Raw genomic sequence first — 24,749 nt, 5'->3', positions numbered from 1 at the left:
GAGTTTAAGAACAAAGAAAAAACTGGAGGAACAAAATAGCAGCAGACTCTCAGAACCCAAGAATGGACCAACAGTTACCAAAGGGAAAGGGGAAGGGACTGGGGGGTGGGAAGGGAGGGTAAGGGAGGAGCATTATGATTAGCATACATAATGTGGGGGGTGGCATGGGGAATGCAGTACAGCACTGAGAAGACCAGTAGTGATTCTATAGCATCTTACTATGCTGATGGACAGTGATAGTAATGGGGTATGTGGGGGGGACTTGATAATGGGGGGAGTCTAGTAACCACAATGTTGCTCATGTAAGTGTATATTAATGATACCAAAAAAAAAAAAAGATCATGATATAGAAGTCAAATCATATCCATACAAAAATTTATAAGATCACTAAAGATAGAATAAGAAGCTAGGTTAATGGCTGTACAACACTTTCAAAAGAACAATTAACAACATGGAAAATAGTAAGTCCTTACCTATCAATAGTTACTTTAAATTTAAGTGGATTAAATTCTGCTATCAAAAGACAGAATGGCTGAATGGATAGAAAAAGAAAACAAGATACAACAATATGCTCCCTACAAGAGATCCACTTTAGTTTTAAAGATACACATTGACTAAGAATGAAAGGATGGAAAAGGATATTTCAAGCTAACGGTAACAAAAGACAATCACGGATAGCTATATCAGACAATATAGACTTTAACAATGTTAAAAAGATGCAAAGGTCATTATATAATGATAAAGGGGTCAATTTGTCAAGAAGAGATAACAATTGTAAATACTTATGGACCCAACATTGGCACTGTCAACAATGGGTATATCATCCATACAGAGATAAGTAAACAGTGGAGTTGAACAACACTATAGACAAATGGACCTAACAGACACATACACAATGAAGGAGGAAAACAATCTGATTAACTGAAAAGATATAGAAAAAGTATTTGACAAAATTCAACACCCATTCGTGATAAAACAAACTTTCAGAAAATTAGTACATGAAGAGTAAATAATTGGAAAATACAATTTTTTAAAAAACCTCCATTTACCATTATGCTAAAAGACATAAAGTACTTAGAAATAAATCTAAAAAAATACATCCAAGCTCTCCATACTGAAAAAATACAAATAATTGAAATTAAAGAGATCTAAATAAACAGAAAATCATACGACATTCACAAATTGGAGAACTCAATATTGTTAAGATGGCAATTCCCAACAATCATCTATAGTTAATAAAATCCCAAACTCTCCATTTTTTTCTTTACAGTATATGTAAATGCAAAGAACCTAAAATAAACAAAGTGATTTTCATAAAGAAAAACAACGTGGAGTACTCCCCCTATCTGATTCAAGCCTTATAAAGCAACAGTAATGAAGACAGTATGATAATGTGGGAAGACACACATATAAATGAAGGACTAGAACACAGTCTTCAAAAATAGACCCCAACACATATGGTCACTGATTTTCAAAAAAGGTGCCAAGAGAATTCAATTATGAAAAGTGAGACTTTTGTACAAATGGGACTAGGCAATGGGATATCCATATGGGAGAAAGTGAGCATCTACCCTACCTCGTACCACCCACAAAAATTCTGTTCCACTGGATAACAGATCTAAGTGCAAGAACTAAAATTTTAACCTTTCTAGATAAAGGCATAGAATCATTTTACAGAATAAGCCTGCAACATCAGCTTGAAGTGGCTCCCGCTAGCCAAATCTTAAGACAATTTCAACATGAAATAAATGACAGTGATGGATTATATTCCATTAAATAAAATTAGAATACATCATTAGATACTGATAATTAAATTTTAAGTAAATGTATAAATAGAGAGACAGAAGGGCACTTCCTTACGTTAAGATGTGGACTGATACTTAAATGGTATTCTAGCTAGGGATGCAGCGCCTGAACTTAACTGGAGGATACAAAGACAAACTCAAACTCAAAGTGTTTTGAGGAACATTCCTCAAAAGTGTCAATGTCATGAGAGATGCTCAGGAGCTACTCTAGATTAAAGGAGACAAAAAGATGTATCAACTAAATGCAGTATATGATTATGAACCATATCTTGTCTTCAAAAGGGAGAAAATGCTTCAATGGACATTAATGGGACAACTGATGACACTGAAATTGGGGCTGTAGAGTAAAAATGAAAACAGTGAAGTTATTATGTACTGTGGTTATGTAAGAGAATACTCTTCTTAGGAAATATGCACTGATAAACAAAGGATAAAGAGAGAGACATATGTATGCAACTTGTCATCAATTGTTCAGAAAATAAGTATGTGGAAAGAGAGAGCAAATAAAAATGCTAGTGTGGAGCATATTAAAAAACTGAATTGGGGTAAAAGATACAGAGCAGAAGTCTACTTTTCTAGCAACTTTTCAATAAGTAAGAACTTATCTCAAATTAAAAAGTTAAAAAGTATAAAAAGTAACTTTTAAAAAAACTAGTAGCAAAGGAAACAGGACATAATGGCAAGAATAACACACACAGGGTTACAGTCCTTGAGTCCTACTTACTGTGTATATTTTCACAAAATAATTCACAGCCTCTCTGATTCTACTACCTCTGAAATATATGGTTAATATCTAACTTACTGACTACCCAGGGTTGTTACAGGGCAAGGAAAGACAAGGTTATAAAAAAGATCTCAGACCTGATAAAGTAATACAGGCAATTATGTTATAGCATCAGAAGGTAGGAGGTCAGGGTGTCAAAAATCCAAGTTACAATAACAGAATAATAAGAAATCATTAAGCATATTTCCTTTGCTGCCATTTCACTACATAATGCTCAGCCCTGAGGCAGAAGCAGATGGGCCACAGCCCCCACTGCCCTGACTTCTCACATTGCCAGAAACATGTTCATAATCAACCACCCTGCACAGGATGAATCCAATGTGAGTGGGTGGCAATCCCCCACAGGGTACAAGTGGGAACAAAGGACACACTGCTGACATGGAGAATTTTATTAGAACTTAAATGGGAAATTGCAAGACTCAAACCCCACATTTTTCTAAACCACAGCTAGGAGAAACACCATTCTGGCAATTTTGGAAAAAAAACCATATTCAATTCAGAAGGACCATATCGTACCGATTTGTGATGATGTCATCCCAGATGTTCATTGGATCCATTTTAGTATCTGGATATCTGTTTGTCCAGGTTTTTAGAAGTCTCTTAAGGGGAACTGGAGATGATAAATTACCTAAAAATAATATCAGAGGAGGATTATAGCCACAGCTTAATGGCAAGACCAGTTTACAAGGTGGGGCTGCCATTATAGATGCTTAATTCTAGTTTCCTGTCCAAACTGAAACATTTTATCTTGTCTTTCACAATAGGAATACAAAGTTACCATACTAAATCTAATATACTCTGATATTAGAACTCAATTTCTTAAGGATACAAAATAAAATTGGGAAATAAACATATACAATGTTTACATTTAGCATAGGCCCACAATCCTTCATCCACAATTCCAAAACCCAAAAAGCACTGAAAACTCAAGTTTTTCAGAGAGTTGCAGCCAATTTTCTGACAAAATCTTATCTGAATCAGTGGAGGGCTATGTTTACGACATTCATGTGAATATTTGCCATCTGAACTGGGCATGCATCATTGCATTTAATTATAGAATATTGCTCCAGACCCTGGTGTGTGCACAAGTTACATAATGGCAATACCCAAAACAATCTGGCCTCAAGGGTTTCTGAAAAGAGATTCACAATAATCTCCATGAATCTAAATTTCCCACTGCTAATGCCTAAAGCTTTTGTTTTCTTTCTATTAGCAGAAAAGCAGTGGTTAGGAACACAAATCAAAGACAGTTCTGGGTTCAAAATCTTTATCTTTTGCTTATTAGCTTGGGCAAGTTATTTAATCACTCTAAACTTCTACAACATGAGGAAAAAGAATCTACATCTCATGAGGCTGTTATAAAAACTGCTAACATAGAAAAAAAAACAGATTAACACAGTTTCTGTAAAGTAGAAAGGCACTAGTAAATGATGTGTCCTTATAATGTACTTAAAAAGTATTTCTCCAAATTGAAAACAGAACTGTTAGGTAGACAAAACTTTCATTTGTACTCTGACAAGTGTCTTTCACAATTATTTTTAATTATTTAGCACAAACTTTGAAATTCAGATTTACATATGTTACTGCTGTAAACATGCACTCTTTCCCTTGACTCTTGGTGGCCTCCCACAGGCACCAGGATAAACCCATTTGCCCAATGGCACAATGACCTTCAGTGTGGACACTGCTGACTGCAGTGCCCTCGGCAAGGGCACCTGGCTCCCAGTCACAGGACATGGGCAACTCAGGGACACCGCGGGCTTCCTGTCAGGAGGCACTCTGTGAGCCCCCTCCCTCTTCACACTCAGCTCCAGCCCTTCCCCCAGGAGCCTCCTGCTCCTCTTGTTCCAGGGCGGGTTCTGGCATCATGTTTTACACAGGCTCCAGGGCATGCTTCTCCTCAGCAGGCATCACGTTATGTGGGAATTAGCCTGCTCTTTCGAAAGCTGCTTCCAGCTGGGAAGTATGTTTATTTGGCTTTGCATCCCCAGTGCCTAGAACAGTGCTTGAACACTTCAAATATTTATTTCAATGATCTCAAAATATACATTTGCAGAATGAATTCAAGGCAGTTTCTAACCCATACATTAAGAAACATGTACTTTCATTAAGCAAAAAAATCAGATGCCAAAACTCTTCCATAGTTATAAAGAAAAAAATAATGGTAGGTTAAAAAACTTACCTTGTTTGCTTATAAAGCTGATGAACTCTTTTATTTCTATTAAAGTTTGTACAGACTGCAATTTGGTGAGTCTACTTTTGTGTAGGAGAACATCAATACTAGAATAGCTCTAAGAAAAAAGGTATTTAGCATAGTTAATAAATATACTATTTTACATTTTAATAAATACAATTCTCTAAAACATGAAATACAGCAACCACCCTACAAATACATCACTTACACAGTGTGTCTCAGAGTGGTTAATAATTAGGCCAGAGAAGCAATTAAATGGTTTAAACTTTTTTAAAACAGGGTTTTAGTCACATTCTGGTTCAGTGAAATCGGTAAAATCAATCCAACTAGACTATTGCTCCTATCTGCCACCAATGTTTAAAAATCACAACTTTCTATAATGTAAAACTGCCAACTACAGAAGCCAATTCCTTCTTCTTCTTCAATAGATTTCCTTGAGTATACTAATCAATTTCAAAAAAGCTTAAAAACTAAAGGCAATGGACAAGTATGCTTCTATTACCAATATACACCAGCAACAGACGGTGTTAATGGGCTCTCCACAGACACTGCTTTAAAAACAAACATCAGAGGAAGATTCTCAGAAAAGCAAAAAGGAAAGAAGGCATATTGACAGAAAATGAAAAGGGAAGGTTAATTCATATTCACCAAACAGTCCGACTTCTATACTCAGCTACTCCCAGTGAGAGCCTACTCTCACGTGTTCTTCCAGTGTGAAAGAGGTAAAAACCTAAAGAAAGGCAGGAAATGGACATCTAAAACAGAAAAAAAGGATTAAGACAGGCATTAAGACAAAGGACAGGGTGAAGAGGATATCAGAAGCTGGAAGAAAAGGAAGGAGATGGGTGGCATCAAATAGTAAAAGAAAATTTTTGCTTGCTACAATTTTATGAATGAGTTTATTATTTTTAAAAAATCATAGAAATGATACATTTCAGATTGGTATATGTGGATTACCTGCATAAAAATCTGAATGCAGTTTTCAATATAATATTTGGCTCTGTCAACATCATCTTGTAAGATGTAAAGAAGACTTAGTTCCTGACTATAGTGAAGCTCAATGAGAGCCTTCTGGAGCTCCTGGTTCACAGCTTCATCAATAAAAGTCAGCAAGGACTGGTCACCCTCTCCTTGAAGCAGTAACTTCAGTTTGCTGCGGATCATGTAAGGTAGATAGGTCTCCTAAGGAACACAAGAATTTATTTGTAATTTCAGAAAGCTAATTTGAGTTATTATTTTATTATTATAATAGTCTGGTGTAATTTTATAAGTCAAGATTTAGAGCCAAAGTGATGATATTTGATGCTTCAAACCTAAAGCTGCAATTTTCAAAATAAGTTCATCTAAAATTGCTCATTTTGTAACCACAAAACATGTGAGAATATGTTCTATAAAAAATGGGAACTACTTTTAGCTGAAAGGTAACTGCATGATACATACAAAGTGAGGAATCTGTAAGTACAGCCAAGATGGCAGCAGTGTGAGAGGGACAGAGATGGAGCCTTACTCCAGAAGTCGGGGACCCTGTGTGGGAGAGACACCTTGCTCTCGGAGTTGTGGTGGGCCTGTGTGCAGCGTGTGATCCAGAGCTGAGACAACAGGAAATACTTTATGTCGTCATACCAGGGTTGTTAACATTTCTTTCTAAGTGTATCCCATTTACTTTGAAAGGGTTAGATAAAAGTGGTAAAATATTTACCAACACTATGTGGTTTGTGGGGGAATCAGGTGATATAAGTACCCTAATGCTTTACAACTACCTTGTTTTTGAAGTTTTGAACAGTTTCATTCATTAGAAAACACCTATTTATTTCAGTGATCTCACAAATAATTCTACCCACCTGATAAAATGGTTCACTCCACATTTTACTTAGATCTGGAGGGTTCTGACTGTCAACACTGACTATGGAGCAGTATGCCAGGGATTTCCACTCAGCAACTTGGTTGTAACAGTCGAGGGATGCAAGTTCCCAAAAATCCTTCTCGGCTTTTGTAGGCTCACCGTCCACCCATTCTTGTTCATTCAGAGCCTGGCAAAGAAAAGTTCTCAAAATTATTTTTCAAAGTTGAAAAGAATATAAATGAAGACATTTGTACTGTGGGCAGTGTTAGCAGCATTCAAACTAAGGAGAATCATTTTCAGATTATGACAAGAGGAGAGAAAAGGGAAAATAGAGTAATGTTGAATGGAAGAAAAACCAAAAGGAATCTTAATAGTAACAAATGAATATAAATAAAAACCCTAACCAAAAGGAAACAATTTCTCTGAAAAACTTACCAATGAAGCCAATTAATAAACTGAAGACTTTAAATGACTCATAATTTGATTTAAATCAATACTGTTATTACTTATAAAGTCTTGGAATGAAAATTAGAAAATAGGACATTTATTGAACACTGCAGAGAATTTTACAACTTGGATGGCTCATTCAAGAGTCTCACAGGTCACAGGCCCTGGATTTCAACTATTTGCTAGACAAGTACACTTGGATAGCCACTCGCAACTGAAAACACAAAATGTACAAAATTAGACTCACAGTCATCTTCACAAAACCAATTCTTACCTACCTCTATAAATTTTTTACTTACTGAAGGGAAACAATACACTCAAATAGAAATTATATAATAATAGCAGCTATTAAGTAACATCTTACGGTTTTATAGTAGTTAGTAATTCTCTTTTATTCAATGATGTTCTCTTAAAAATGAATAAGAGATACAACAATAATTATTCCACATTTGGTTATTACGAACCATTCTCTAGTACTAATCTTTGTGTAAAATCTAAGAAATGAAGTTGAATCATTATGAAGCTCTAAATTGTTAAGCCAACAGTTTTTTCATTCAGAGAACAAAAGTATTTAAGTAACTGACATACTTGGCTAAAGATCAACTTTACCTCATTATACTGCTTAGCAGCTTCGAAGTAATCACTTTTTGCTTCTGCTAATAATGCATTCTGAGTGACTTGCTTTGTTCCTATCTCACTGCTAAAAATACCACGGAGGACATCATATTCTCCAATTGATCTATACAGTCTATAAAACAAACCAAAAAAAAAAAGTCCAAATCAGTGAACGCTCAATATTTTTGAGGTATCTATTCCAACTTTACATTAACTAAAAAGGATATATCTTACTTTTTGCAATAATATGAAATCTTAAAAATTTTGAATTTTCCATTAGGTTTTATGAACTTAGTCGTACAGAAGGCAGAAATTATCCTAAGACACATTTAAAGTGAAATCTGAATATATCATAGGCTTACAATGTATAAATTACCTCATTAAATAAGCCTCTTTCCTGTTAATTCATTACAGTAACATTGCACATATCTGTGGGTAACCTATTTGGAATCCTGTAGCCCTAAAATTTGGAATGTAGTCAAGGACCCAGAAGCAAGTAAAAATCAATCCTGGTTATGATGCTATGTTTTAATTCATATTCTATGGAACATCTCTATTCTATTAACAGGTAATGTTCTTATGGCTTTAATATTTGCTAGAAGATTCATTCATCTCTTCACAATGACAAAAATCTGCTTCAGATCAAGCTTCCTGCTTTAAGATACTCTTAAGTGTTTAGTAAGTTTGCTCCCTTCCCCTTGGACACTTTCCTTCCATCTTTTAAGTTTCAACACAAATGTCATCTCTTCCTAAATGTGCAGTCAGCTGGCCAGCTGTCTGAGGACCTCTTCCTCTTGGTTGTCTTGTAGTTTGGACCCTTCCCAGGAATGAAATATCATGTATTTATTACATAAAAAGAGCCCCAGTGGCTCTCTCTCAGAGCCTACCAATTCCACATTTAGATAATGGATGTAGCTCTTGTTGCCCCATCCATAGAGTGGTGAACGGTGATAATCAGAGGCAGAGGGGACAGGAGGTAGGATGATAGCTCATGGCCCAAGAGCCAAAGCAGATGAGAGCTACAAACATTTTCTAGGAACTTGGCAGAGATCAGTCCCACATCCACCCTACACGGGCCCCAAGGTCCTGGGACTAGTTTCACTATAACGTATCAAAACAATAACCATGACATTTCAAGAAAAGTCTAGATTATGCTCTAAATTCTATTTGAAATGAATACAAAATATCTACAGAAGTATGAAGAAGTATAGTAAAGTTAGAAAAAAAGTGTTTTAAGTTTAGGCCCTTAAAAGTTGTATGCTTCATCTACCCAGCAAATACACATTGCATGAGTTTCTTACTCCCTGACAATACTAACTATACAAAGTGTTACTGTTCACTTAGGCATCTGAAACCACAGGATAAATGGCTCCTGGCTAGCATCAGCGGAGGCCAAGATGCACTCTTTGAACTGCCTCCTAGAGAACTCCCCACCTCCTACTTCACATTATGGTTACTTACACATGTAGTACACACACTTCCTACTGAAAGGCTAGTTTTATAAGTCTGTGAGAAATGTCTAATTTGTATTTTAATTCTCAGCACCTGACACAATGCCTTACTCACTCACAGTGCTCACTTAAATGACTATAACACTGGGGAAAGTGCAAGGATTCTTCACCCTTACCTTTACTCTCTTTTCTAGAACCTGGAGATCTAAAAATCATTGCTATAAAATCAAGCTCAAATTTACTTTCAACCTAATCTAACATCCCTCTCAGAATCAGACATGCACTGGCTTTCTCAGAATGAAACCACAGGTAAGAGAAGAATCAGACATAATGCAAAATGGTGTAATAACAAAATGGAATGTGTTTCTCCCAAATAAACTAATAGGGTTGAATTATTTTCAGAAGTTTGAGTCCTGCCAAAAATAATTAATCATCCTCTTCAGTTTAGCAAAGCAGCAAAAACAACATAAACAATACTAGAAGCTATAGGTTATAGTCACACTTTACAGGAAACTGAACTTAGCAGGCATTCTCTTTCCTTGAACAAGATATTCCTTGTCATGACAACTATTCTTGACTCATAGAATGAGTCTGAAAGATTTTTCAAAGAATTTTATAGAAGTGTTACTATCACCTTAATTTGCTCATTTTCTGCCAAATGAAGCCAAGATTTTTCTGTATTACTTCGGTCAAGTTCACTGTTTCCCAACACTGTCAGGATCACAGAACTTACTTAGCAAGTTCCATCCATCTGACAACATCAGTAGAGAGGCAGGATCTCCCCCGAAATCGCTTGGCAGAAGGTTCCTGTGGCACCAGGTGGAGCAGGGCCTCCTCAAGAAGGCGGACACCCACAGGCTGCTGCAAACTGGCCAGGGAGCCAGCACTGACAGAAGTGGGGTCCAGGCTCAGCAAGTCAGGGTGTTGGCAACTGACTTCCTATGAAACCACAAACACATGGAGCTATTTAGTACTTTGGTACTAAGTATTTTTGGTACTTTGACCATATCTTTACAAGTGAATAATTCATTTTACTAAACATAAAAGAAAGTTTTGATGTAATGTGACAAAAAGATTCTCTTGTGTCATTGTATTAACAAATTTTCCCCAATATTCAATTTGCTCAAAGGAGGAAATGACCTTTTAATACTTCCAATCCAGGGATTAATTTAAAGCAAGAAAACCACCAGCAAAATATGAAGATTTTTATGTATATTCTATATATCCAAACAGCAATTTAATTTCCAGGAATATTTAGCCTGAATTTATAAAAAAAAAGCAGCTGAAACACAGAGATTTCATATCCAATCACTAAAAAGTATTATACTCTTCCACAATATTCTAATCAACATCTTCTTTTCCATCTCTTCCCACCTAGGGACCAACTTATTTAATAGCATTGAATAGAAGATTTCAGGAATTAATATATGACCTTTAGTTTGTAACTCTAATTTTAGAATCCTATATACACCAAAATAATAAAAAGTAACCCTCAAATCAATATAGAGAACACTATGAATAGTATGATAGCATTTTCACTGAAACAAACTTGCATGTGTGTCTTATGTATGTGTGTCTGCATGAACATACATGCACATGTCTGGAAAAGAGAGCCCCCCCCCCCCCCAACATCCACACTAGCCACTTCCTTCCCCTTTTGCAGCAGGGCCAGGCACAGACCAGTTGCTAAGTCTGACCAAGTTACCACTAAGCCAGCTACATAAACTCTACACGAGGGGACTTGGAAGAACACAGATTCTTACAAAAATGTTTGTCACTTTTAAAAGGAACTAGTGATACAGGAAAGAAAACTGAAACAAAATTCTATTTCAGTTAATAACACAGCAAAGGCTCTTAGTCAAGGTGTCAGATTTTGAGATAACACCATTCTGATTTGGAGAAGTAAGCCCAGAATAAGATAATAATATTTTTAAATAAACATTTTAAGTTTCCAAGTAATTATCTCATTCTATAAATGTTTATTGAATCCTTCTATGTTCCAGATACTGTGGTAATAATGTTGTCCCTGATTGCATGTAGCTTAAGATTTATTCCTATTTGCCCAGTAGAAGTCTTTCAGTAAGATGGTTTTAATGAATAAATGTTCCCAGGATGTCATCTTTATATGTAAACATGCGCTTAATTTAAATAAAAGTTCTGTAAGTCTGTTTTCAAGAAGATTGACTCTTCTGTATAATCCTGACAATATACTTTTGCTTATAATGATTTGATAAGCAAACTTTAGCCAACCAATTTCACTTCTTATAAATTCCAAAATAAAACAAAGTATGAAGCCTAATATTTAAAATGTTTACCATCTACTGGAATTAATAACAATATTCCTTGTTTGGACCTTTATCTGTTTACGTGATGGCAGGGGTCATTTGTTTGTTTCAAATAGTCCATAGTTCTTAAAGAGATCTGCACATAGAATACGCTTAACAAGTGTTTTCATTAAGAAAAATAAAAATTTTACATAAAGTTCAAACAAGCAACACATAGCATAAAAGCACAGCACCAAATTAATGTCTGTTTGCTGGTCACTAACTGTCATGGAAAAATGGCTGAATGTATTTTCCTTCCAGCTTGAAGGATATATATATAGTTAGGACAGTTTGACAAATACAGGATATGCTGCAGATGAGAACCTAATTTTGGAAGTCCTCGTGGAGTCACAGCGCCTCAGAGAGAGAGTCATTCTTGTAAGAACAAGAAGTCATATGAATGCTATGCCAAATGTATTATGACACCATGGAGAGAAAACAAATTATAGTTTCAGATATGAAACACATAACTGAAGAGAGAAGTCTTAACAGCAAATGCTGCAAGCTGTAAGCACTGACTTGCACTCAGGCGGTCTTTTCCATGGTCAATGCCAAATGGCAAGTTCTAGGTTGAGTGGAAGTTGCTTATTTAGTTAATGATGGTTAGTGACTCTCCTAAACAACAATGGAAAAAACTAGTTTTTAAAATAAATATAGGGGCAAAACTAGGGAATCAGATTTTAAAAATAACTTCAGAACACAATGTAAAGAGAAACTTATTTTGAAACACTGGCTGATTCAACACATTTCTCAAACCTAATCTTTAGAGCAGCCAGGTAAAAGACAATGAAGGAATTCTACTTGTAAATTATAAATAAATAGAAATAGAATATGTAAAAAGAAACTATATTCATAGTTTCATCAAAAAGAACAAAACAGAAAAACTAAGTACTTCATCTCAGGGAATTATTACCCAATTAGTTTGCAAACCAAAGCTACGGGTAAGTGATATTAAAGAATATAATTTTTAAATTATGCTAGAGAAGTTATGAGTCACAAAAATAGTAAAATGAATTGAAAAAATATTCTATTAGGGACTTTGTAATGATCCATGCTTTGAATGGCAAAGACAATGTTTCTTACATGAAAAAGTAATCTTCCAATAAGTATGTTTAAATAGTAACTGGAAGTATACCTATATTAATTCTCTGCTCACCTGCAATGTCTTAGAAGGGCCTTCTCCGACCACTCCATCTATCTATCCTGGACCATGTAGCCCACTCTCACCAAGAGGCTGCCTACTTCCTTGCATCACTCCTGCCCTCTGTTACTGCACAACTGCTCCATCGTGTTGGTTCCATGACCTCACGTTACTTTAAGTGTGTTTACTGTCTAACCCCATCTAGAATGTGAGGTCCAAGTGGCAGGCATCTGTGCCTCTTCCACCCCTCAGAATAAAGTCAGGCCTGCATCAACCAACATCTCCTGCAGGCAGTGAGGAGGTGGGAAAGAATTTGGTGACACATATGTAAGGAAAAACAACTAAACTATAGGCAGGGTTTACCCCAAACACTGAAGGGTCAGCTTATTAGAAACCACAGCATTTCATACCAAGTTTGATTTCTGATCATTCTGTCACAATTTTTTTGAAAAAAAAATACATATATTACATCTACCCATCTGGGAAGTGGTAACCCAAACAGAACACATCTACTCTGTGAAACACCTTCTATTTCAACTTGTAAAACAAAGTTGTAACATACTCATGTGAAGGCAAAGTAGACAATGCATGTTTTATGAAGTGTGTATGGACTTTTACCTGGATACAAGAGATAAAAGGTGGAAAGAAAGAGTAAGTGGTGTTAAGAAAATGATTGAAGTCTTGGAGCAACTTTTGAGTGATGCTGTTTTTTTCAGACATGGTCTTATATTTATCCATCTCTTTTATAATTCCAGAAAACAAGCTGCCAAAGAGCTGTTTTGCAATTATTGGGTCTCTCTGCAAAATATTCAAAACAAAGACAAATTAAGATAAAATGCTCTAATTCACACACTATATACTATTTTTGCAAGTTCCTGTCCACCCATAATTATTTAGATTAAATAAAAAGCTTAAAAATACTAAAGGGCTCTGCAAATATAACATATTATATAATAAATCACTATTAGTACTGAAACTTAAGTACAATAAAATATAAGACATCATATTTCAGCACCTAGCATAATTCTCTCTACATTTATTATAATACTCTGATTTTAAAAATTACTTCAGTAAAAGGGAAAAGAATCAGGCTTTCAGGGGATAAATATCTTGTTTCTGTCAGAGAATTCAGCTAGAAACTTCATTCACTCTCAATACTTTTATACCCTCAGGACTTAGGAAAATATTTCCATTCCTTTGCAATTAAGAGAATTAACAGTAAAGGAAGAATACTGATCCCACTGATAATGTGATAGTCTCCTGATCCCCCCCAAAAAGGATTTTGCACAAGAAGCAAACTGAAGTGGCTTAACACCTTAAGTTTTACAATGATTTTTAAAAAATATTATTTCATTCTAACATTATTGGTAAGAAAACAGACTTCACTTCTGACTTTATATAGAAGATACTGTGGCTCAGAGCATTAAGCTGACAAGGACCCCAACTGCAGGGCTATCTCCTAGATGACTCTGTCAGTCTCATCATGGTCAAAGAAGTTTCAGAGCCAGGAAACAGCAGAGTCAAGATTTGAAACAAGGTCTCTTCACCAAGTCCACTGTTTAGGACAATTCCACACCTCATTTATGATATAGTTTTCCCTCACCCATTTTTCCTTCCACAGAGTAGACCCCTGGAAATGTTAAACAACTTTTATCTACCATTAGAAAATGCAGTATTCACAGACCAACCTGGGCCACAGCTTGCAAGGGGCTGATCAGGCTACTGTATGTAATCTGAATGTCGGGAAGGTCTCCTTGACGGTAACTTCTGTACAGGATGATCTGGGCATCGTGCTTCATTTTTAACTCACTCTTCATCTCCTGTAATCATTAGAACCAAAGAAGTCAGATTATAATCCTTATTTAAGAAAATCAGTAGTGCATGAGCTATGAAATGGTCAGCACCCATCTTTAAAGTGAATCATCTTTAAAGGTGAATCGATGACAATTTTTATCCAAAATGATTTAGTCCCTATGCTTTACCAGTCTATGGCAGGTGATAAATCCAAAATAAAAATCACTATCAGATGTACAGTGAAAAGATTATTTAAACATTTATTACCAAGTATTTGAAATATTTATAAAATCAGAGAAATTGGTTTCAAACTTCTTAAAGCCATAAATCAGAGGGCCCTATTTCTCTTTAATCAATCCTAGAATAAACCTTGGCTCTGAGGCCCCGTGTGATCAGCACAGGCCCTCCAAGACCTGGCCCCTCCTGGCCCTGTTCATGGCCTAGGCCAGGCTGACTTCCATCTGCTCCTCCGTCACCCCAACTCACCCCTTGCAGGGCCACAGGCACTGCTCATCTCTTTGCCTCGCTGTCTTGCTACAGCTTTTCACACATCACTTAGTTCCCACCTCAGTTGATGAGTCCATCATCAAAGAGGCTTCCCTCACCATCTCTGTTCATGGTCTTCCTAAGACATGCTCATCACTTGGTTCATTTCTGACACAACATGTGTCATAAACACTGGATTGTAGCTCCATGCTCCTATTACATTCACCTCCATACCACCAGCATCGAGAATGGTGCCTGGCCCTTAGCACACTGCTCCAACAAATACGTGACCACAGTGTGTGGCCTTCTGATGCCTGATCACTTCCTGTGTTCCAATGAGTGGTCAACCGCAGAAGCCAGGACACCTGTGTCAGGGTGTATGGTCTCAGAGAAGGCCATTCTACATTTACTAACTATTTAAAAGACCTTCGCTGCAGGCCAAATATCTCCTTATACTTCTACCCAACAATCCTGGTTTCCTCTCTTCCTTCCGCTGACACTCTTCTTATCTCCTTCAGACATGCCTGTTAGGTTTAAGGCTTAATTAAGAGTCCATATATACTCCTCTGAGTGGCCAACACAGAGCACCCTCCAATGGTAGGGACAGTGTGAGGGAGTGTGGGGGAACCCAGAGACACAGATTTTGGAACCTTGTCTTCAAAAGAATAGTTGTACTTACAGAGACAAGAGGAAGACAAAAAACCACATTTTCTTTCCACAGAAGATACAGTGGAACCATTCAAACACTTCATTTCAGATGTGGAAGTTAAGCGGTTGATAATTTTAAACTAAATTAGAATAAGAACTCATAACCTAGTCTTCTTTTCTTGAAATTTTTGTCATAATTACTGATCTATAAGTTATGTTGAAGCTATGGCTAAATAAATTCATTATTTCCACATTTTGAGAAATGTTTAACTATTAATCCAGGCCACGCTGTGCCTCGAGTCCTGTTTTCAACAGAGAGCCCTGTCTACACCTCCCTTGAGTCACCATTCTGGCCCTTCCAGGTATCTCCAGAACAGCAGCTTGTCGTAATGAATGTGGCCTCACCTACCCCCAACCCCAGCTTATAGGACCTGCAGTGCCCGTGACCCAAGGTGGGCCAAGGCTCTGGCCTTGAGGTAGAGAATGAGGCTAATCCCTTCCCAGAAGCTGATGTGGTCAGATGTGAAATTCAGGAAAGCTGTAGTGGGAAGCTGAGATAAGGCAGAGATGGGGCCCAGCAGTGCCTGGAGACAGGGCACACCACAGACCCAAGGTCTTCATTCCAAGATGCCCATTCATGACCTCCCCAGAGAGTCATGAATGCCCTTTACATCTGCATTCATCAGGGAAGACTTCAGTTCACAAATAACCTGAACTTATACAGTGCTGCTTCTGTAGTTTTGGTTTGGAGACCAATACTAGAACCAGTATCTGACAGGAAGCCTATTTCCTTTGTATATATGCTTTGACATAAAACAGATATTACTGACCAATCAATTCTTGAAGAAAGATACAAACCTTCTCTCGTTTTTGTTCAACAACACCTTTTCTGGCATAAATCAAACTGAGCTTTTCTTGGTCCTTTAAAAATCGTCTGCGTAATCTTAGTATTTCTGCCCGACTGTCTGTACCTGCAGAATATAAATCAGGTTCATTACAGACAGCCAATTTGACACACAGTTGATTTCACCTCCTTTCCAGAATCCCTTAAATCCCCTAAAAGTGAGACTGCTTGCTTCTCTCCATTTTTTACTTTTATTAATTTTTTTTTTTTTTATGACATAAACCTATGAAGAACAGAAGAAAAGACAGCTAACCAGTTCTGGAAGCTAGAGGACAGAAAGTGTAACTAACTCATCCTGACCCTTGTGCTGTGGTGGAGAGAACAGGGAAAAAGTAATGACCTTGGAGAAGACTTCAAAAGACCCAGGGCCTGGCAGTACCAGGCACCTCCTGAGGAAGGGAGGAAAGTGAGGCTGAAGCACAAAGTATGGTTTCAAAGCACAGCTCCCCATGCTGCTGGGGTGGAACATGGGGAAGGGACACAGGCCCATGAATGGAAGAGGCCGACCAGCTGGAGGCAGAGCAGCATGACCATGGGCCTCTGAAGCCTCCTCCTACTTGGCCCCCAAAGTGCTGGCACCCAGGCCTTTAGCCTGCAGGCAAGAGCCTGGAGAATTTGCTGCTGGACAATTAACCAGGACAAAAGAACAGACAAAGATGCTCACAGAGCAGAGGTCCTAATGCCCTCAGCCAGCCTGACAGCTCAGTACCGACCTAGTCAGCACCACTTCCAATCTGCAGCTATGCCAAATGCCCCACCTGGGAATACAAGCAAAAAGCCAAACATCACAAGACATTTTGAGGAAAGACTCAAACATGAAAGATGAAATACCAAGATAAACACTAGGGAAGTAACAGCTATTAAAAGCAGGCCATCCAGAAAAAAAATTTTTAATCATCATTTATCAGAAAACTAAACAGCAGAGATTGCAACTGTCGACCAATCACTGAAGGAATGTTCAGAACAAAAAACTCATGAGAATGTAAAATCTGATATTATAACTTCAGAGCAAGGGTTAGAACATAAGGTTGAAATTATTTCCCATCTGAAGAGCAAAAAAGGGAAAAAAAAAACAAACCCAAGGAAATTAGGATAATCCAGAAGATCTGATATCCAAGCAACAGGATTCCCAAAACAAAAAACCTAAATGAGGAAATCATCAACAAAATCACCCCCAAAAAAAGTCTCAAAACTGGAAAATGTGTCAGCAGTCTGAAAGGGCCCTCCTTGTGTCTAGAAAAATGGACTGAAACAGACCTACACCAAAGACACGTTGGTAAATTTCCTAAAACTGGCTTAAAAGAGAAGATCCTTGGAGCACCCACAGACAAACAATCCAGTTCCTACAAAGGATCAAGAGACCTCAGATTTCCCGACTGCAGCTCTGGAAAGTACAGAACCTCTGAGTTCATACTCAGAATTCTACAGCTAAACCATTCACTAGCACCATCAAAAGCAATGTATGCCATCAACACATCAGAAAAGCTTACAGCTTCTAAATCCTTTTCCTAGGAAGCTAGTTGAGGAGGTGCTCCAGCAAAAAGATGGAATAAACCAAAGAAGAAGAATCAGAGGTGAACAGACCCTCAGGATGAGGAGGTAGTCTCTAGACTATGGCTGAACAGAGACCCCAAGCGCAAGAGGACTGAAACAGAACATCTCAGGGGCTTCAGGGGAGATTTAAGAAGATGAAACATTTATATGTTGGGGCACAGTAAAAAACAACTATACAACTCAGAGGAAAAACTATAGAGATTACACAGCAATCTAAGCATCTAAACTAATTATTAATACCTAGGAAAAATTATTGTGTAAGAAGGGAAAAATTATGTAATTGTCAAATCATTGTGTTGTACACCTGAAATTAATATAGTATTATGTGTCAACTATACTTCTATTAAAAATTAAAATTAAAAAAAAAGGAAAAATAATCACAGTATCACTCAAGGCTCAACCACAAAAATGCAGTCAAAGTAAGGGGAAACTGAATATTGATCAAATCAACACTAAGATGTAATTATTGTATCAGAAGACGAATGCACAGGAAGAATTCATCTTAAATGTGTGTGCATGTGTATGTGATAGGAAAGAAGGACCAAAAGGAGCCAATCCTCACTGTCTACATGCAAAGCTAAAAGAGGATGCCTAATACTGAAAGTAAAAGGTAGCAATATAAAAATACTGTCTGGAAATATGGAGATAAACACCAAAAACTTGGTTAAAAGATATAAGTTGTTTCATCTGGGATATGGGAAATAAGTATGGAAGGCTGCTGTTCCTTCAAACACTACATGCACACATTACTCTCATACAGGAAAATGCAATGAACAAAATAATGGCAAAAGTGATATTTTAATTAGGGTACAATTTCAAGTTTTTAAGCTATTCCCTTTCAATGGTAGTAAGTAGTATCATAGTAAGTATTAATTTACTGTATCTTATGAACCTGCAAACCTGCAAATGTTACTCTTTAAGCAAGAAAATATACATATCCTAAAGAAGACAGTCTGTGAAATGTTTTAAATCTACAAAGGTACAAGGGGAGATTCAAACATATTAATTGAATTCAATGGACAGGTATTATGGTTGGGATTCTAGGAAAATGGCATAATAGGTCATTGTGGTAACCTCCTCTTATATACACACTGAAGCAGCAAATTCACGTCATACAACTTTCGCAGAAAACCCACAAAACAGACCTTCCAAGGCTAATGATGAAGAGAAGGCCACATACAGAAGAGTAAATGGGCAGTGATACTTTGGGAGCTCATGAGTGGGAGGGAGAGAGGTGTGGAAAAATGAGGGGATCAAGTCCCACATCCAGCATGCCTGGCCCTGGGGATGTGCACTGGGAAAAATAGCTCCCATATCACCTGGCTGTGAAAATTAGCTGGGCTTTACTCTAGGAGAGCCAGAACACTGTGGGAGGCCAAGTCTCCACTCTGGGAGGGTTGGCATGCTGTGTCAATCAGTCTGAGACACAGAAGCAGCAGTTTGAAAAGCATCTGTGTTACATGTGAAGGAGAGTTACTGACTAATTTTGGATCATGTGCCAGAGGAGTGGGGGTCTCCAGGAGCTTTCTTCAGGGAAGGATGGGCTGATGGGTGCCATTTATCATGCCCTCCCTTAGTCCAGCTGGCTGGAAGCTTGCAGAAGCCAGTTCTGACATTCTCCATCACCATGCTAGCACAGCTTGCCCATTAGGTGTTCCTCTGTGGACTCCCCCTGTCCCACCAAAGCCCTACCCCTTACCCGGCAACCAGCCCTAGCCAGGACCAATGCCACTCCAGAGCATTCTCTGCTGTGGGGAGGGCAGGAGCTAGCTGCATTCAGTATCACACTGCAGTAGATAGAGCTGGACCTCTCAGGCAGTTCTCCCCACAAGGATGTCCACATTAGCCATGGCCGGCCATTGCTAGCAGCCAAGCTGAGGGCTGACCTCATCCACCCATGCACTGGCAGGGGCTGTGCTGAGCTTTAGCCAGCTACACTGAGAGTAAGCCCTGCAAATAAGCACGACTGCAGTAGTCCACTGTCCATTGTTGGTAGCCAGGCAGAAGGTCAGCTCACCCACCAGCCCACTCACAGCAGTAATGGCTCAGCCTGAAAAGGAGTGTGTACACAGCCCACTCAGGAGACACCTCTGGAGTGCCTGGTTCTGGTGAGCAGGGGTTACTGCACATCTGGGTACCACAGGATGCACACTGCATCAGGTCACTGCTTTTAAGACCAGAAACATAGCGAACCTACCTAATACATACAAACAAACACAGACAGCCAGACAAAATGGGGAGGTAGAATATGTTCCAAACAAAAGAATAAGACAAAACACCAGAAAAATTGCTAAATGGAACAGAGATAACCAATCCACCTGATAAAAAATTGAGTGTAACAGTCATAAAGATGCTCACTAGAGAGAATGGATGAACTCAGAGAGAACTTCAACAAAGAAATAGAAAATATAAAAAGAATCAGAGCTGAAAAATACAATAAATGAAATGAAAAATACACTACAGAGAATCAATAGATTAGAGAATTCAGAAGATCAGATCAGTGATCTGGAAAACAAGGTAGTAGAAAGCAAGCAAGGTAAGCAACAGAAAAAAAAATTTTTTAATGAGAAGATGCTAAGAAATCTCTTCAAATGAAACAGTATTCACACTGAGAGACAAGGGGCAGACAAGAGAGACAAAGGGGCAGAAACCTACCTGAAAAAATAATAGATGAAATTTTCCTAACTTGGAGAAGGAAACAGATATCAAGGTCTGGGAGAACACATCTAACAAGATGAACCCAAGGAGGTCACACCAAGACACATAGTTATTCAAACGGCAAAAATCAAAGATAAAAGTAGAATCTTTAAAGCAGCAAGAGAAAAGCAGAGTGTTACATACAAGGGAAATCTCATAAGCTATTCACTTATTATTTAGCAGAAACTTCAGAAGGGAGTGGCATGATACATTCAAAGTGTAAGGGGGGAAAAAAAAAAAACGTACAACCAAGAGTACTCTACCCAGCAAAGTTATCATTTAGAATTGAAGGAAAGATAAAGAGTTTGTCAGACAAACAAAAGGTCAAGGAGTTCACCAACCATTAAACTGGCCTTAGGAGAAATGTTAAAAGGACTTCTTATGTAGAAAAGAACAGGCCATAAATAGAATCAAGAAATAGGAAAGGAAAGTAATACCACTGGTAAAAATAAACATACAGTAAAGAAAGCAGCTCAATCACTCATAAAGTAAGTATGAAGTTCAAAAGAGAAAAGTAGTAAAATCAATTATGTATGCCAAACTGAGTGAAGGAATACACAAAACAAAAAGATGAAAATTATGAAATCATATATATAAAAAGCAAAGGGAAGAATAAAAATATACTGCTTTGTAAAGGTGTTTAAACTTAAGTGACCACTGATTTAATATTTAATATCTGTTATATATATGATGCTATATATGAACCTTATGTTAACCACAAACCAAAAACCTGTAACAGACACATAAAAAATAAGGAGAAAGTAGACCAGAGGACAGAAAGCAGATGGCAGACTAGAAAGGAAAAGTGGAAACCTCCTCCCACACACACACCAAAGCAACTATAGCAAAGACAACTAACCTGATAATGACCTGAAGACTGCAGAACAGACCACCTACACTTGGCGAAGAAGAGAAGACCACACAGAAAAGGGTAAAGTGGCAGAGCTGTGATCAAGTGGGACCCAAGCCCTTCTTCCCACATCCCAGCCCACAGTTGGGAGGAAGAGGAACAGAGAAGAGAGGGGACAGGCACCCAGGAACTCTGCACACCTGGTCCTGGAGATCTGCTGTGAGCAGGAGCCCACATTGCATTAGGTTCTGGTGATTAGCAGGGATTGACACCAGGGACAGGTGGAACACTCTGGGGGCTGAGACTCCAGCCACTTGTGTAGGACAGGCACACTCTGCTGAGACTGAACACAGAAGCAGCAGTTTGAAAGATCCACCAGCAGTGGGAGGGATGCAAGAGGGGAGAAGGGTGGAGGGAGCTCTCTCTGCAGGGGAAAGAGCAAGTGAATGATACTCTCCAGCCCCACCTTGGCCCAACAGTTCAGGCACTCTCAAGAGTCCCAGATACTCCATCCCAGTCACTAGCAGCTCAGCCCAGAGGCACCTCCCTGCGCACCACTGGTGCACTGGTCCACTCAAACCAGCAGTGTTGGACTTTGCTGCCTGGTGGGCAGAGGGTGACTCTCCCAGTTTCAGCCCAACAAGGGAGGAACCTGCAGGAGCCAGCTCCAAGAGATCCATCATCCTCTGGATGACCAAGCCTGGTGCTGTGCACCAAGGTGCCACCAGGGGCCATCTGCCACTTGCTGCCACAGCATCCCATGATTGGTTGCCTCACCTCTCCCTGCCACAGTGGACTCACTGCTGCCCTGCCCTGTCCCAGAGCCATGCAACCGCCCTGCTAATCAGTTTAAACCTATAGCCTTGACACAACTGCAGAGCGGGCAGAGGGTGGCCCCACCCACAATGATCCCAGCAGAAGCCACTGCTCTGTTCACAAAAAGGCCAGCTAAGGCAAACTTCTGATGTTAGTGGACTAAGACCACTATAGGCAGACACAAAGGCAGGCCCATGCACTGTCCAGCAACAGCAACTGGGGCTTTACCGCAAAGGAGAAGCAGGCACTGGAGAGTAAAGACTCTTGAGTGTTTGGGCACCACAGGACGCATTCTTCATGAAGTTATTACTCTCTAGACCAGGAATTATAGCAGAGCCATTTAATACAAAGGAAGAAATACAGAAACCCTGACAAAGTGAAGACGCAGAGGAATATGATCCAAACAAAACTACAGAATAAGACACCAGAAAGAGGGCTAAATGAAATTGAGGTCACTGATCTTCCTGATAAAAATTTCAAAGCAAAATTCATTAATATGCTCACTGATATGAGAAGTATTGACCATCTTAGGGAGGACTTCAACAAAGAGATACAAGAGCCAAAAAGAGCCACTCAGAGCTGAAAAATATCACACTGTAATGAAATATACAATGGAGGGAATAGAAAATAGATTGCTGCAAGTGGAGGAGAAAATGAGATGGAAATTAAGAGAACAGAAACACAAGAAAGCTGAGGAACAGAGAGAAAAGAGAATTTTTAGGAATGAAAGGATAAGAGAGCTTTGTGACCAATCCAAACAAAACAATATTTGCATGATAGGGGTACCAGAAAGAGGAGAGAGACACAAAGGGACAGAAAGTCTCTTTGAGGAAATAATTGTTGAAAACTTCCCCAGTCTGGGAAGAAAACAGACCCTCAGGTCATATTAGTTCAGTGAGCCCCTAGTTCAGAAGGAACTCTAGGAAGACAACACCGAGGCACATAATCATTAAAATAACAAGCATTAAGGATAAGCAGAGGGTACTGAAAGTAGCCAGAGAGAGAAAACAGATTACTTACAAGAAAAACCCCATCAGGTTATCAGCAGACTTTACAGCAGAAAATTTATAGACCAGAAGGGAGTGGCATGGAATATTTAATGTATTAAAACATAAAGACCTTCAACCAAGAATACTCTACCCAGCAAGATTATCATAAAATAAAACCACAGTAAAGGTAGTAGACCAAGTAATCACCAAACAAGTACAAAATTTAAAAAAATAAAATAAAGCCAACTACACACAAAATCAGTCAAGCAATACACAAAAATGAGCTACTATATCTAATACATAAAGTGTAGAGAAAGAAGAAGAGTACTTTTAGATTGTGTTTGAAACAGAGTAATCAATTTAATATAGACTGTTACAGAGTCAGGAAGCTATCCTTGAAGCTTTAGTAACCACAAACCTAAAGCCTTTAATAAATACACAAAAAATTTAAAAAGAGGGATGCCATCACAATGCTAAAGAAAATCACCAAATAATAAGAGAAGAAAAAGAGAGGAACTATAAAAACAAACAGAAGAAATTAATAAAATGGCAATAAGTAATACCTATCAATAATTATCTTAAATGTAAATGGACTGAGTGCACCAATCATAAGACACAAAGGGGCAGAATGGATAAAGAAACAAGATCCAACTATATGCTACCTATAAGAGACTCATTTCAGACCCAAACACATACACAGACTGAAAGTGAAGGGATGGAAGAAGACATTTCATGCAAATAATAGGGACAAAAAAAGCAGGAGTTGCAGTATTTATATCACACAAAATGGACTTCAAAACAAAGAAAGTAACAAGAGACAAAGAAGGGTATTATATAATAAGGGGTCAGTCCAACAAGAGTATGTAACCATTATAAATATCTATGCACTTAACATAGCACATCTAAATATTAAAAAAAAATACCAACAGAATTCAAGGGGACAATAGATTATGACATATTCATTTTAGGAGACTTTTACCACACCACTCACATCAATAGATCAACCAGACAAAATAAATAAGGAAACAAAGGCACTGAACAATGCATTAGATAAAATGAACTTAACAGACATCTACAGAACATTCCACCCAAAAGCAGTAGGATATACATTCTTCTCAAGTGTACATGGAACGTTCTCCAGAATAGATCACATACTAGGCCACGAAAAGAGCCTCAATAAATTAAAAAATATTGAAACTGTATCAAACAACTTCTCAGACCACAATGGTATGAAACTAGAAATAAATTACACAATGAAAAAACAAAAAAGCCTGCAAACACCTGGAGGCTAGACAACATGCTTCTAAATAACCACTGGATCAATGACCAAATAAAAAACATTTCAAGCTATACATGGAGACAAATGAAAGCAAAAATTCAGCAGTTCATAATTTGTGGGACACTGCA

At 38.1% G+C, this 24,749-nt stretch overlaps 1 protein-coding gene across 3 annotated transcripts in view; it reads right to left on the bottom strand.

The window, feature by feature from the left end:
- PRKDC (protein kinase, DNA-activated, catalytic subunit) overlaps window positions 1–24,749 on the bottom strand; it is a 214,933-nt gene that overhangs the window by 40,849 nt on the left and 149,335 nt on the right. For all 3 annotated transcript variants that reach the window (XR_005032648.2, XM_036925479.2, XM_057498091.1), the window contains exons 60-68: window positions 16,391–16,503; window positions 14,293–14,424; window positions 13,223–13,402; window positions 9,873–10,078; window positions 7,683–7,821; window positions 6,625–6,813; window positions 5,741–5,965; window positions 4,772–4,880; window positions 3,106–3,217 (exon numbers count right to left, since the gene is read on the bottom strand). Coding sequence is in view for 2 of the 3 variants with exons in the window: in XM_036925479.2 (XP_036781374.2) it covers window positions 3,106–3,217; window positions 4,772–4,880; window positions 5,741–5,965; window positions 6,625–6,813; window positions 7,683–7,821; window positions 9,873–10,078; window positions 13,223–13,402; window positions 14,293–14,424; window positions 16,391–16,503 (1,405 nt within the window). In the remaining variant the exon portion in view is untranslated. The remainder of the gene's footprint in view (window positions 1–3,105; window positions 3,218–4,771; window positions 4,881–5,740; window positions 5,966–6,624; window positions 6,814–7,682; window positions 7,822–9,872; window positions 10,079–13,222; window positions 13,403–14,292; window positions 14,425–16,390; window positions 16,504–24,749) is intronic.

Source organism: Manis pentadactyla, chromosome 3 (assembly GCF_030020395.1).
Source record: "Manis pentadactyla isolate mManPen7 chromosome 3, mManPen7.hap1, whole genome shotgun sequence".
Lineage (NCBI taxonomy): Eukaryota > Metazoa > Chordata > Mammalia > Pholidota > Manidae > Manis > Manis pentadactyla.
This window is presented reverse-complemented; position numbering and strand designations above follow the sequence as displayed.